The sequence below is a fragment of the Brassica oleracea genome, chromosome C7, assembly GCF_000695525.1.
Source record: "Brassica oleracea var. oleracea cultivar TO1000 chromosome C7, BOL, whole genome shotgun sequence".
In the NCBI taxonomy this organism is placed as follows: Eukaryota; Viridiplantae; Streptophyta; class Magnoliopsida; order Brassicales; family Brassicaceae; genus Brassica; species Brassica oleracea.
Genome location: NC_027754.1, coordinates 33,779,446 through 33,791,854, shown reverse-complemented (window position 1 = coordinate 33,791,854; position 12,409 = coordinate 33,779,446). Strand labels below are relative to the sequence as shown.

At 35.1% G+C, this 12,409-nt stretch overlaps 4 protein-coding genes across 5 annotated transcripts; 2 read left to right on the top strand and 2 right to left on the bottom strand.

Annotated features, from left to right (window-relative positions):
• Positions 1 to 4,180: 4,180 nt before the first annotated feature.
• LOC106301376 (expansin-A5) lies at positions 4,181 to 6,684 on the top strand. Its single transcript, XM_013737755.1, has 3 exons — positions 4,181 to 4,445; positions 5,075 to 5,366; positions 6,109 to 6,684. Exons 1-3 carry the CDS (start codon positions 4,280 to 4,282, stop codon positions 6,416 to 6,418), a joined length of 768 nt encoding a protein of 255 aa, XP_013593209.1. The 5' UTR covers positions 4,181 to 4,279; the 3' UTR covers positions 6,419 to 6,684.
• Positions 6,685 to 7,145: 461 nt separating this feature from the next.
• Positions 7,146 to 8,026, top strand: LOC106301203 (transcription factor MYB44). The gene is given in 5 exon segments (XM_013737551.1): positions 7,146 to 7,525; positions 7,527 to 7,603; positions 7,684 to 7,787; positions 7,789 to 7,906; positions 7,909 to 8,026. Coding segments are annotated over 5 exon segments (567 nt in total). The 5' UTR covers positions 7,146 to 7,349; the 3' UTR covers positions 8,001 to 8,026.
• A 106-nt stretch (positions 8,027 to 8,132) lies between these two features.
• LOC106301201 lies at positions 8,133 to 9,750 on the bottom strand. Of its 2 annotated transcripts, none has more exons than XM_013737548.1 (5): positions 9,499 to 9,750; positions 9,171 to 9,343; positions 8,854 to 9,092; positions 8,603 to 8,751; positions 8,133 to 8,518 (listed from the first exon to the last, which is right to left on the bottom strand). In XM_013737548.1, exons 2-5 carry the CDS (start codon positions 9,332 to 9,334, stop codon positions 8,297 to 8,299), a joined length of 774 nt encoding a protein of 257 aa, XP_013593002.1. In that variant the 5' UTR covers positions 9,335 to 9,343; positions 9,499 to 9,750; the 3' UTR covers positions 8,133 to 8,296. The 2 variants fall into 2 exon arrangements, with proteins under 2 accessions (XP_013593002.1, XP_013593003.1); XM_013737549.1 differs by having other exon boundaries at positions 9,171 to 9,268; positions 9,499 to 9,731.
• A 206-nt stretch (positions 9,751 to 9,956) lies between these two features.
• LOC106301202 (probable calcium-binding protein CML30) lies at positions 9,957 to 10,718 on the bottom strand. Its single transcript, XM_013737550.1, has one exon. The coding sequence runs from the start codon at positions 10,596 to 10,598 to the stop codon at positions 10,032 to 10,034; it is 567 nt and encodes a 188-aa protein (XP_013593004.1). The 5' UTR covers positions 10,599 to 10,718; the 3' UTR covers positions 9,957 to 10,031.
• Between the last annotated feature and the right edge of the window lie 1,691 nt (positions 10,719 to 12,409).

Genomic DNA, 12,409 nt, shown 5'->3' with positions numbered 1-12,409 from the left:
TTCTTTCAAAGATGGCATGTAATGATTAGCACGTCTGACGGGAGTAAACCCATAAATCACGGAATCTGCAAATAATATTATTCAACAAAGAATTAGGAAATCAATTAAAATAATTATGTTAAATAAGTATGATAGATTGAAGATTAACTTACATTTTCATCAAGAAAGAGAACCGTGATTCCCACAAACTCCTTGTCTTTCTTGAAGTTCAGGGAATCCCAGAAGCGGAGGAAGCCAAAGGCTATGCTCTGACTACTACGACCAAGACGGAGAGACTCGAAGGTTGAGTGACGGACGGCGGGACGCCGGTTTGAGAAACTGGAGAGGCAGAGAGAAACATTTTCTAGAAGATGCAGATTGGGTTCATCAAAGATGAGAATCATATATATAGGGTTTACAAAGGGGCTACAAATCAGGAACATTTATGATAAAGCGATTTAAGATGGGGACATGAAGAGTTCACCGGTGAAAAAATAGATTACGAACACACACGGCGCAATTCTGTAACTCAAACTTGTTTGAGACAATGATGAAAAGAACCTGAACTCATGTTAAACGACAACAGTTTACAATATAGGAAAACCATAATTGTTGCAAACTTGAGCTTTTTTTTCAAATAACGTGATGAATCCCATTAAAAAATGAAACCCATAATACATTTGTAGGTCCGACCCTCAGAGGAAGCCGAAGAAGCAAGGGCTTCCGACCTTCATAAATATATATTAGGTTCGGTCATCAATGTACAAAGAATCAGTTAGCTTAGTGGTATAAATGTTGGTGTTTATATTTCAATATCCCGGGTTCGAGCCATGAGCTTGACATTTTTTCACACTTTTTAAAAGTGGGGCCCACGAAACGCTGACGTGACGCGATGAGGAGTGAGCAAAAACTCAACTATTATAATATAGATTTGACCATCAAATGTATTTATATGAGCATAATATATTATACAACTTAATTAATACTGACATATAAAAAGTTAATGATTTTTGACATCTCGGATTTAAATTTCTCTATCTTAGCCATATCTTAGTTTGGATTATATCTTAGTTACGCATGGGTTTCGAATATAGATATGACCCATTCTGGTGTCGATTTTTTCAGGTTTTGAAAAATGGTTTCATTCTGGTATTACAAAAAATGGTCGGATTCGAATTGGGTTTTCCCGGATCCGGGTGGGTTCGGGTTTTAACCGAAATAACCAAACTATTCAATTTGACTCGAGTATAATATATCTAAGCTACTCAAACTTATCCAAAAATAACCAAAAAAAAAAACAAAAACTCAATATATATTGCTCGAAGTGGTTATTTTGTTTTCTAAATTAACCATGGATACAATATTATTTGGATATTTTGTATCAAAAACATCCATTTCAATCTATATATACCCAAAATAGTGAATAAATTTGATTTATAATTTTTAATTTTAGGTATTAATATTAGTATAAGTATATATATATATATATATGTTTGGATATATTCAGATATTCATTCAGTTCTTGGTGCGGGTCGGATTCGGTTTTGTTTTTTTGGGTTTTGAAAACTTTCGGATATTTAGGTAAGATCCGATCGGGTTGGGTACTCTGATTTTTGGATCGGTTTTGGGTCATTACTTCGGGTACGTATATAATGCCCATCCCTAATTTTAGTCTAAAATTAAAAAGCATTAAGTACAGAAAAACAAGTATTGAATAGATGTAAGAGCATTAGCATCGGTAAACTTTTCAACATTGAATATCTTCATATAATATTAATATAAGTAAAATTAAGAATTAATTTTAAATAAAATAATAAACAAATAGAAATAAAACAGATGTTAAGATAGTTTCTTAGCATTTTTTGTAAGAACAAGCGCAGTGGATGAGTATTTCCATAAATTTTGTCAGAAAAATAATATAAAACAAAAAAAAAATAGAAACAAAGAAGAAAAAGAGGAGAGAAGACAAAAAACGATTCTTCATCTAGAGACGAAAGCCTCTCCATCAGAAACTTTGAGCCCAAGTGTCACATTTTCAGTGGTCAACATTATTTAATGGTAGAATATTTTTTGAGAAAATTTTGGAGAACCCTTACCTCTGCAGATACTCTGAGTAACTTTTGTTAAGGGAGTTTCTTAGAATTTTTTTCGTAAGGAGTGTTTTTCGTCCTTTTCTTTTTTCTCTCTTGCTTAATATCAAAAAACTGGTTTAGATACTTAGCGAATCCCAAAAAAATAATGCAATCCATTATTTTTAAGTAATGCAATCCATTCCGAGAAGACTAATCTTAAACAATCCACTTTTATTGTAGTTAAAAAGTATCTTAGAAAGTAAATTATATTCGTCTTTAATTTAACACCTTCTAAAACAGTTTGTTGGGAACAAAGAAAAAACCACTAACATCAACATCGATAAATATATGAAGTTAAAAAAAAAATTTACACATATTAAAAAAATAATAAATACATTATTTTAATTATTATTTTTCTGATTTATCAATAAAGTTTCAACCATTCGTAAGAGTTTTATTTTTTTTATCTTATGTTTTATTTTAAATACAAATACATTAATTATATCCTAAAATGTTAATTTTGTATGTACAGGATAAAATGTTAAAACATTTGTATATGGAAGGAGTATGTTTTATGACAATTTTTACAATAGAAATTGATATAGATTTGTAGTAATTGTACTTGTACCATTTTTACAGTGGTGCACCTACAAATATATTCCAAGTTAGATAAACATTTGTATTCTCTCCAGGTGTATGAAATCACTATTTATTAGAATTACTTTCTTTTTGTCTAAAGTATTTTGTCGGTTATAGTACAGATCCACTGATCACATGCATGCATTGCCAAATTTATCGTCTTAAGAAGCTTCAGAATCGAAAGACTAATGTCACACGCCACCGAATTACAATGTCGCATACCGGTGTATATTACAAATGGAGATACTTCACATGGAGTACTATTTAAATCAATAATGTTCTAACGACTAATTAAACCACCATGTTTGTCCGCCTAACGGTAAGAACAAAATCAAAGTGAGACAGTTGCTCTCTTTTCTCAACTGAAATCAGACAGTTCTCGCTAACAACTTTTTAATGATAAAAAAAAACAATTATGTCAGTTATATTGAATACCATTAAAGAAAATTTTGTTTGTCAAAAGATAGATTCACCTGATACTTCTATACTGTACGTTTTAGTATAAATATCGTTTTAACAATTTTAGTGAGTTACGAAATATTTTAAAATCTATATTATATTTTTAAAAGCTATATTGACTTTTGGACTTACAATTTATTTTACAATTAATTTTATAGGCTATTAATTAGATATTTTCTATTGGACGCTTTATTATATGAAACAAAATAAATAGTTTTGAGAATCACCAATTTTGCAGTTTTTTATTAATATGTATACATTTTTAAATGTTGGGTTTCTGTGTGCATCCTTTTTAAATTCTTATCTTCTATTTTCTTCTCAAACCAGCTGTAACCATTTTGGTCCAATGAAGTATCTACAGTTTCATGAAAAGTCCCAACCGTTCTTCATCACTTCTGCTACCAATCCAATGCATCTCCGGTTTTCAACAACAAATTTAGAAAAGTAGTAACACCCAGGCATATAACAAAAATTAATAAATAGATTGCAGTGAAGCGTGGAGGACCAAAAAAATTTGCACTTGAATTCTCAATTTATTACCTGGATAATATTATTTATAGAGCTCTATATTGTTTGTCTCAAACACTCAAACCCGCATATTTATGAATTTAACTGCTATTTAAATCATGTCTCGGTATGATTACTTTCCCACCTTTAAAATCAATAAGCACTTACGTCTATACTTTATAAGAAAAAGGAAAATATAATTTTGCAGTATCACAATCACATCTACTAATATCTGATACGCATTTATTTCATATCTTGAGTGACCTTTACGATAGATTCCAATTCATTTTGACAAAATTTATTTTATTCACCTCTTAAATTAACATTCACATCACCTTTTATCGTTTACGTCGTGTTCTATTACTATCCTTTTATGACTTTCCATGGACATTAAACACATAAAATGAAATAAAATTAATTAACCGAGTATATTGAAGACCAAGAAGCAGTTGCATGGACCCTGATTGATTCATTACAGCTAGAACTCTGTCCGAGTCCTTCTTTCTATTTATACCAAACTTTCTTCTTCCTCAATTTCATCACACCAAACCTTCTCACTCTCCACATTGACAAAGATACCCATTTGCTTCTCTTAGCTTCTTTTTTTTTATCCCTTCTTCATCATGGGGCTTTTAGTAATATCTGCTCTCCTGCTGCATGTCCTAGTGTTTTCAACCTGTGTTCAAGGCTTCTACCGTCGTGGCGGCCACCATCCTGGCGGCCATGGAGGACCGTGGATCAACGCTCATGCTACTTTCTACGGCGGTGGTGATGCTTCCGGCACCATGGGTACCTTATTTATCTCCAATAAATTTTATTTCTCATTTTCACTTGCATGACTGTAATTTTTAACTGACAAAAGTGTAGTGTTAAATGTAGTCATCTCACGGTTTCAGAGCTAGCCAGTTCGCTCGTAACATAGAAACATGCAAACAATTGCAACGGCAAATCATGAAAATATTGTTAAGAATACTATATTATACAAACAGAAGAAGAAGAAATCGACTCATTGACGTCATATGTTTTTAAAAACTAATTGTCTCAAACGCCATTTTTAGCATTTTCTTTATGTGTGTATGTTATATTTATCTTCATTAAACTAATTTTCCTAACCCAAGATTTTCACTTTTCCTATACTACAAAACACAAACGCAAACGCGGAAGCAAATAAAAGAAAAACCTTATGTATGTTTGGCGACTTGACGTTTGCGTTTACAATTAATAAAATTGTTTTATCTCAAACGTAAAGATTGTGATTTTTTTTTTGTAAACTGCTTTCAAGATTGTGATTTTTTTTTTTGAAAAAACAATGGACACTAGACAGATATATATAAAGGCAAAGACAAAAAAAAAAAAAAAAAAAAACAAGTCTAGTTTTTGCTGTGGACTATAAACATTTGCCTAATGAACAAAATTAGGTGGAGCATGCGGGTACGGGAATCTGTACAGCCAAGGTTACGGAACAGAGACGGCTGCGTTGAGCACCGCGTTATTTGATAACGGACTTAGCTGTGGTGCCTGTTTCGAGCTGAAGTGTGTCAACGATCCTCAGTGGTGCATACAAGGCCGGTCCATCGTGGTCACTGCCACTAACTTTTGTCCTCCTGGTGGCGCTTGCGATCCTCCCAACCACCATTTCGATCTTTCTCAGCCCATCTATGAGCATATCGCTCTCTACAAGTCCGGTATCATTCCGGTTATGTACAGAAGGTACTAATTTATTAACCCGGTTTACGGACCCTCCCATTAAATGTCTAGAAGTGGCATAGTAGCATAGTACTGAACTATTAACAGTGTACGTTGTGAAATATTACTCGTACAATTATAATTTTATTAATATATGACTAGGAAATTTTACTACCGTTCTCATGTCAAAAGCTAATTATACTTTAAAAGTATCAAATAACTAAGTAAGAAAACAAGATTAAAGCTAGACTTATTTAGAAATAGATGCACATGCATGAATTAACAAATATGTGTGTGGCTTTTTTCTTAAGTGTTAGCTGGTTATCTCTCGTCTGAATTTTTCAAAATATATTTTTCTCTTATATATTTGCACAAAAGTCTTTTTGTTTTTTTTTTCTATAGACCGACGAGTAGGAAAAGTAAGAGCCATGGAACCCATATATTGAACAATTTTGTAACTATAAAAGAAAATTGGTTAGGACCATTATGTACAACAAACATATGTTGAAAATACAAAAAGACACGTATCTGCGTGATTCATCTTATACTATACCACTTAATGGAATTTAAACCTATTAATATGCATTTACTACTTTGGACCAGTTGATAAATGTCGTAGAAATTGGTTATTAAATAATTAATAGACCAAAAACTGTACATCGGTATCAATTAAATCAACACCAAACTTGTGGTACCTTTTCGGGAGAGCCATTTGAACTTTCATAATAGCATTATAACTAAATAATTGTTTCGGATGAATATATAGGGTTCGGTGCAATAGAAGAGGCGGGATAAGGTTCACGATCAACGGTCACTCGTACTTTAACTTGGTGCTGGTCACAAACGTGGGTGGAGCCGGGGACGTACACTCTGTGTCGATGAGAGGGTCAAGGTCAAAATGGCAGTTAATGTCAAGAAACTGGGGGCAAAATTGGCAGAGCAACTCTTATCTCAATGGTCAAAGTCTGTCGTTTGTTGTCACCACAAGTGATCGCCGAAGTGTCGTGTCGTACAATGTTGCTCCTCCCAGTTGGTCCTTTGGCCAGACCTACACCGGAGGGCAGTTTCGGTACTAACTAGTTCTATAATAATTAAGTGCTATATATTGCTAGACCGGTTTGGTTTGCTTCGGTTATTGTAATTGCTTCTTCTTTTCTTTTCTTTTCTTTTCTTTTCGTAATTTCCGGTTTCCAAGTTGGGGGCCTCTTTTTTGGGTAACCAATTGAAATTTGGACTGGTAGATGTGTGTGAACGAGTGAAAGAAAGAGATAAACCTCGTTTGTAATAAGAAAAATAAAAATGATATCGTTATTAAAAAATGTAAGTGATATGAAAGTGTTTATTCGTTGGAAGACACTTAACGTCCTTGAAATGTTAGTTTTTAAAAATATATATATTAAATTGTACTACAACGAAAATTGTAGGACTGGGTACATAAAAAAATGGTTCAAGATGTATTATACATTTTTTTTAGAAACTTTTTATGATCCATTTACGGTTCTCAGCATGCTTAATCGATTAGTTTGCAGTTACGCGCCAAAACAAAGCTAAACTACAACGTTTGATGGGTTTAAGCTTGGCTTGATTTTAGTGGACTTATTAAAACCTTGAAGGATATGATTTCTTCTTCTTGAATGTGCATGTTTTGCCACTATGAGACTACTACTTCTTGGTTATTCCTTGAATAATAATACGTAGAACATGTGCATACACACGTACTTTATAACAAATTGCATCTATATATGCATAAGTTTGGTCTTATATACACTTATAAGGAAATGGTATATTTTAGCTAGTGGTAAAGCGTGGGGAGAAGAATATAAGGTGACAAATATTCAAGCAAGCTTTAAAAAAGAAAATGATGTCAGAGAACTGAAACTGTTCTTAACAGAGCAACCGTGAAAGATGTATGCATGGAGTTTCCATTTTTGGCAATCAAAAATGTTACATACGATAACATAAACATCACCGAATACAAACATCACATGCTTTATCTCTGTCTATATTATGTCTCTGTGTGTATATATAAGACATGGTTATAGGAGAGAGACCAAGAGAAGAGCTAGATGGATTTCTCTTGTTTCCAAGAAACCAATGCAGTGGAGTTGGATCCTGAAAGAGAGTGATGAATCAAAGAAGAAGCAGAGAGGTCCTAGGGTTTGTAGTAGAGGACATTGGAGAATCTCAGCTCATGGAACTTGTTACTGTTTACGGTCCTCAGAACTGGAACCACATTGCAGAGAAGATGCAAGGAAGAACAGGTAAAAAAACTAGCATTTTAGTTTAAATCTTTCCTCTGCCACTTTCAGGAAAAAGTGAACTTAACAATATGTTTTTTTAGGCAAGAGTCGAAGATTGAGGTGGTTTAACCAGTTAGATCCAAGGATCAACAAGAGAGCTTTCAGTCCTGAGGAAGAAGAGAGGCTACTTGCAGCTCACAGAGCATTTTGGTAACTAATGGGCTATGATTGCTAAACTTTTCAATGGAAGAACAGACAATGCCTTAATGAATCACTGGCATGTTCTCATGGCAAGAAAGTTGAGGCAGCAATCAACTTTTCACATCAGAATGGGTCTGCTCATAAACCTACTGCAGATCACATAAGCGTCAATCTTTCTTTGGGTTTGTGTCTTCTTCTTACTCTATCTAGTAATTAGATATACATCCAGTGAGTCTCCATTATCTTTTGCCAATAATCAAATCTCTCTTACTGAATCTCTTGCTATAGTTTCCATATGTATCCCTTGGGATCAGTATGCTTATGGGAGCATATTATTTTTTAGCTCAAAGTTTCCCCACCAAAGTGAAAACAAATTACAAAATAAAACACTCAGCACATATCTCCCTTTCGGATTCTGAGTTAGACCATGAATTGAATTCTAAGAATGGTCTACTACGAGACAAAAAAATCAAGAACCAAGCAAACTATAGCAGTTTTGCAATCGATAACTGCTCATGCACTCTGAGACGTGCTTGCCATTGCTTCTTGGAGTTCCTCCATTGTAAGGAGCCTCGTGCTCTTCACATGTTCTCCTTTTGCGTAGGAATCTATATCCTCAATGTTCACTTCCTTCATTGCAAACTGTTTTCCCACCGCCTTGACTGTCTTCTCAACAAAATCTGATCTTTCAATGTAATCCTTCATCCTACACACGAACTCTGTGTGATCTCTTTCCTGCAACGTACCAAAAAACAATTGCAACTGATCAAGTAATCAATTTCGAGACATTTTAGATAGAGATGAAAATAAGGATCATACCAACCGGTACTGTGGCACTTTGGAAGGAAGCTTAAGGTAAGCCATGTTTCTAACATTGTAGTCCCATAGGAATGACGTATGGTGTATCCATCTATTCCTAATTATTGACTGAGCATTCCCACCAAATTTACGGTCACCAAAAACATAATCTGAAGAAGAAATAGAAAGAGGAAACATTAAACCTTTTCACTGTGGATTAATAAGAAGGCAGAGTAACTAACAAGAACATCTAAAAAGAGTTTCTCACACACCGTTCTCACGTAGTTGGAAACCATCAACACCCTCAAACACTTCACCATACAAGGAGCCACTCCATGCCATGACGGAACGAGGATAAGGCTGGACACTTGGGACATCATCCTTGTTGCAAATCAAACTCACAAAGAGAGTGCTCTTGTCAACAATCACCGTCCCACCTCCAGTGAATCTTTTGATCACCGGTATTCGATCTTTTATAACAGGTCCAACCTCAAGAAGTTGAGAAGGCTTCCTGTAAACAGAGACATGCTCAAAGTCAACATTCTCGGCAATGATTTCATCACAAAAGGCAGAGGCAAGGTCTTTTTACCCTGACATGCCCATGACAATGGTAGGGACATTGGTTCCATCGTTAACGATGCACCAATTATCAGTTGATGCTCTAAGAAGCCTCTCTTCTAAATGAAGCTGTTCCAAAATTGGTGTTCCTTTAAGTCTAACGAGATTCATCAACGGAGCTCTACTTATACTCATCTTAAACCCTTTGGAGTACAAATCAAAACAAGGGCTTCTAGTAAAAGATAAGTTCTTCAAAAAACCCAGAAAGCAAAAAACGTGGAGAAGATCGAAAAACAGACAAAGCTGGAAACTTTGATTGATTTGTATCAAATCTCAATTCAGACAAGAAGGAATCTTACCTTAAAGCGAGAAACTCCGACGATGGACGCTGCTCGGCGATCTCGGAGAGACTCTATAGGTCGTTAGAAGCTTCAAGGGTCGAAGCAACGCGCTTTGTCAACGCTTGTGCAACTTCTATTGTATACCCAAAGACAGCTTTTTGACGGTAAGTCGGAATCAGTTCTTGTCTTTGTTACTAGAGCGTTGACAAGAGAGGGAATAGATTTAAGCTATGTGCGCGCAAGGTGTTCGATTTAATGCCGCAAAGAGATTATCTATGTTGTGTGTTTAAGTTGAAAGCTACGAAATTACTAAAAAGTCCTCGAGATACCATGAAAGGCTGATTCATCCATGTTTATTAAGTTTTTTTTTTTTTTTTTTTTTTTTTTTTTTTTTGTTGGCTGCCCGTGTAAACTAGATCAAGTGGTGGCAACGAGCTGATTCTCCACCATGTTTAAGCATTTAAACATACACAATCTCACATCCCAAGTAGAAGAATTAAGAACAAAAATTAATACGTTTGGTGAAAAAGAATAATAATAATCATATGATTTTAGCAGAAGCTACTCTCCATGAACTTAACAAATCCGTTAAAATCGATTCTTCCGTCTTTGTTTCCATCTAACGATCTGATCATAACCGAGCAGTTCTCTAGGTAAGATCCTTCTTTGAAACCCAAGATTGTCAGAACTCTCTGCAGCTCTGTAGCGTCGATGAAGCCGTCTCTGTTTTCATCGAACACGTCAAAAGCTTGCTTTACTTCCTCCAAGCTCGCCTCTTTCTCCTCGAACAAACTTGACATCTCCTTGGAACTGTACCGTTCTTGAAGCTCGTCGCTTTCTTGGTCGGCAGAAAGACCTAAGCTTCTCATAACCATCTCTGCGTCTTCTCTAGAGAGATAATCGTCTTCGTCTTCTTCTTCTTGCTCTTCTATGTTTGTGATCACAGTCTGGTCTTGGTTCCTCACACGTTGATGGTGTTGAAGAAGAGGCAAGAATCTGGACAAAAAGATGCGAGCAGAAGAAACCCATCTCCCTAAACTGATGAGGAACAAGTTGAACAGAGCAAAGAAAAAGAGGGAAGATGATTGTTTGCACTCAGACAATAAACTCTTCTCCATGGTTGTGTGTTTTGATATGAATGAATACAAAGAACTAAGTAATGCGTCCTAGAGGAAATATTGAAGATATAGAATTTGTGTGTTTTAGATGAAGAGTATATATATCGATATGATAGTGTTTTTTAAAAAGGCAACAGAGAGGAAGGTGGTGCAGGTAGAGACAAGACAAAGTCCGTGTTTGATTAGAAAATGGAAATAAGGAAGTTTCTTTCTATTTCCTGGAACATTGTTGGAATGGTTAGGAGTTGTTTGGTCTTATTTGGAGAAAGTATGGACGGCTTGACTTGATTTTTATTTTTTAATTTAATAATTTGTGTGTGTATAATTTTCTTCTTTTTATTAATAAAGAAGAAGGAAAACATGCAGATACATGGACTGAAAATCTTTGGAAGAATTCAAACTTTATTATACTATGCATGTTTTCATCGGTCTGTTATATATATATATGTATATATATTTGTTAAATTTCGAGACTTTGTGTACAGTTAGAATTCAACTATCCTTCTGTAACATCAAAACTCGAGAGACCAAGACTTTGAATTTACACAAGACGTTCTTTTTTTAACTAGTGTTATTTCCATCCTGATTTGACTCGGCATATGAATGCAATTAACTTCTTAAGTACGATCATGTAAAAATAAATAAACACACAAAGGTGTATTGTTTACTATCTAATTAACTTTCCAATGTGAATGTCTCATTAGCAATTTAGGATTTATGGTTAAAAAAAACTCAAGTGAAACAAAACTCTTTTGAGAATGTTAAACTCTACTATCCTCATTCACGATCTACTTCCACGCTTTAGTGTATGTCCAAGTGATTCATGCTATCTATTAAAGTTTAACAAACACAAAGATTATAAGAACTAGCACTTCTTATGAGATTTAGAAACTCTCTCAAAACTAAACCTTTCAATGTGTTTCTCTTGATGGAACATCTCTCCATGAGAACTGTTTATATAGGAAGAAGCTACATCTTTTCCTAAGTGCAAAGCTACATCTTTTCCTAATAATAATATGGAAACATTCCTAAGCTCGATATGCTTTTTTTTTTCCTTAACCCATCAAACTTCACTTTAATGAGTTAATTTGCTCCTCAAGTTAATTGGAATTATCCAACATTCTCCCCCTTAATTCCAACTTGAATCTTAGGTATGTTGATCTTCTGAACTCCGATGAACTTGCGCATTGCTTCGAACTTGATCCTTGCCAATGGCTTAGTGAGTATGTCTGCCTTCTGCTCCACTCCAGGTACGTACTTCACTTCGATAAAGTCGAACTCCACACATTCTCGAATGAAATGGTACTTCGAGAGTATGTGTTTGCTTCTACCGTGAAACACCGGGTTCTTGGTGAGGGCTATCGCTGACTTGTTGTCAATCTTCAACACGACCTTCTTGTCTTCTTTGTTCATGATCTCGACCATCAACTCCTTTAACCAAATTGCTTGTTTTGCAGCTTCCGTAGCTGCCATGAACTCCGCCTCACATGAAGAGAGTGCCACTGTGGGTTGCTTGCACGATGTCCACGTGATCGGCGATGTTCCTAGGTAGAACATAAACCCTGTAGTGCTTCTTCCATCATCAACGTCTATGTTATGGCTGCTGTCACTGTAACCTGTAATCTCCGTTGTTCCATCCCGTTTGAAGAAGAGACCATACTCTGTAGTGCCCTTTATGTATCGTATTAGATGCTTCACTGCTTCTCCATGACTCTCTCTTGGACTCTGCATATATCTGCTTAATACACCAACCGAAAACGCCAAGTCCGGTCGTGTATGAAGAAGATACCTTAAGCATCCTATGATGCTTC

Coding starts and splice junctions, on each gene's coding strand:
- LOC106301376 (XM_013737755.1), top strand. CDS start 4,280: ATGGGGCTTTTAGTAATATCTGCTCTCCTGCTGCATGTCCTAGTGTTT. Junction 4,446..5,074: donor TGATGCTTCCGGCACCATGG/GTACCTTATTTA, acceptor GAACAAAATTAG/GTGGAGCATGCGGGTACGGG. Junction 5,367..6,108: donor ATTCCGGTTATGTACAGAAG/GTACTAATTTAT, acceptor ATGAATATATAG/GGTTCGGTGCAATAGAAGAG.
- LOC106301201 (XM_013737548.1), bottom strand. CDS start 9,334: ATGAGTATAAGTAGAGCTCCGTTGATGAATCTCGTTAGACTTAAAGGA. Junction 8,752..8,853: donor TTTCCAACTACGTGAGAACG/GTGTGTGAGAAA, acceptor TTTCTTCTTCAG/ATTATGTTTTTGGTGACCGT. Junction 8,519..8,602: donor AAGTGCCACAGTACCGGTTG/GTATGATCCTTA, acceptor GGTACGTTGCAG/GAAAGAGATCACACAGAGTT.
- LOC106301202 (XM_013737550.1), bottom strand. CDS start 10,598: ATGGAGAAGAGTTTATTGTCTGAGTGCAAACAATCATCTTCCCTCTTT.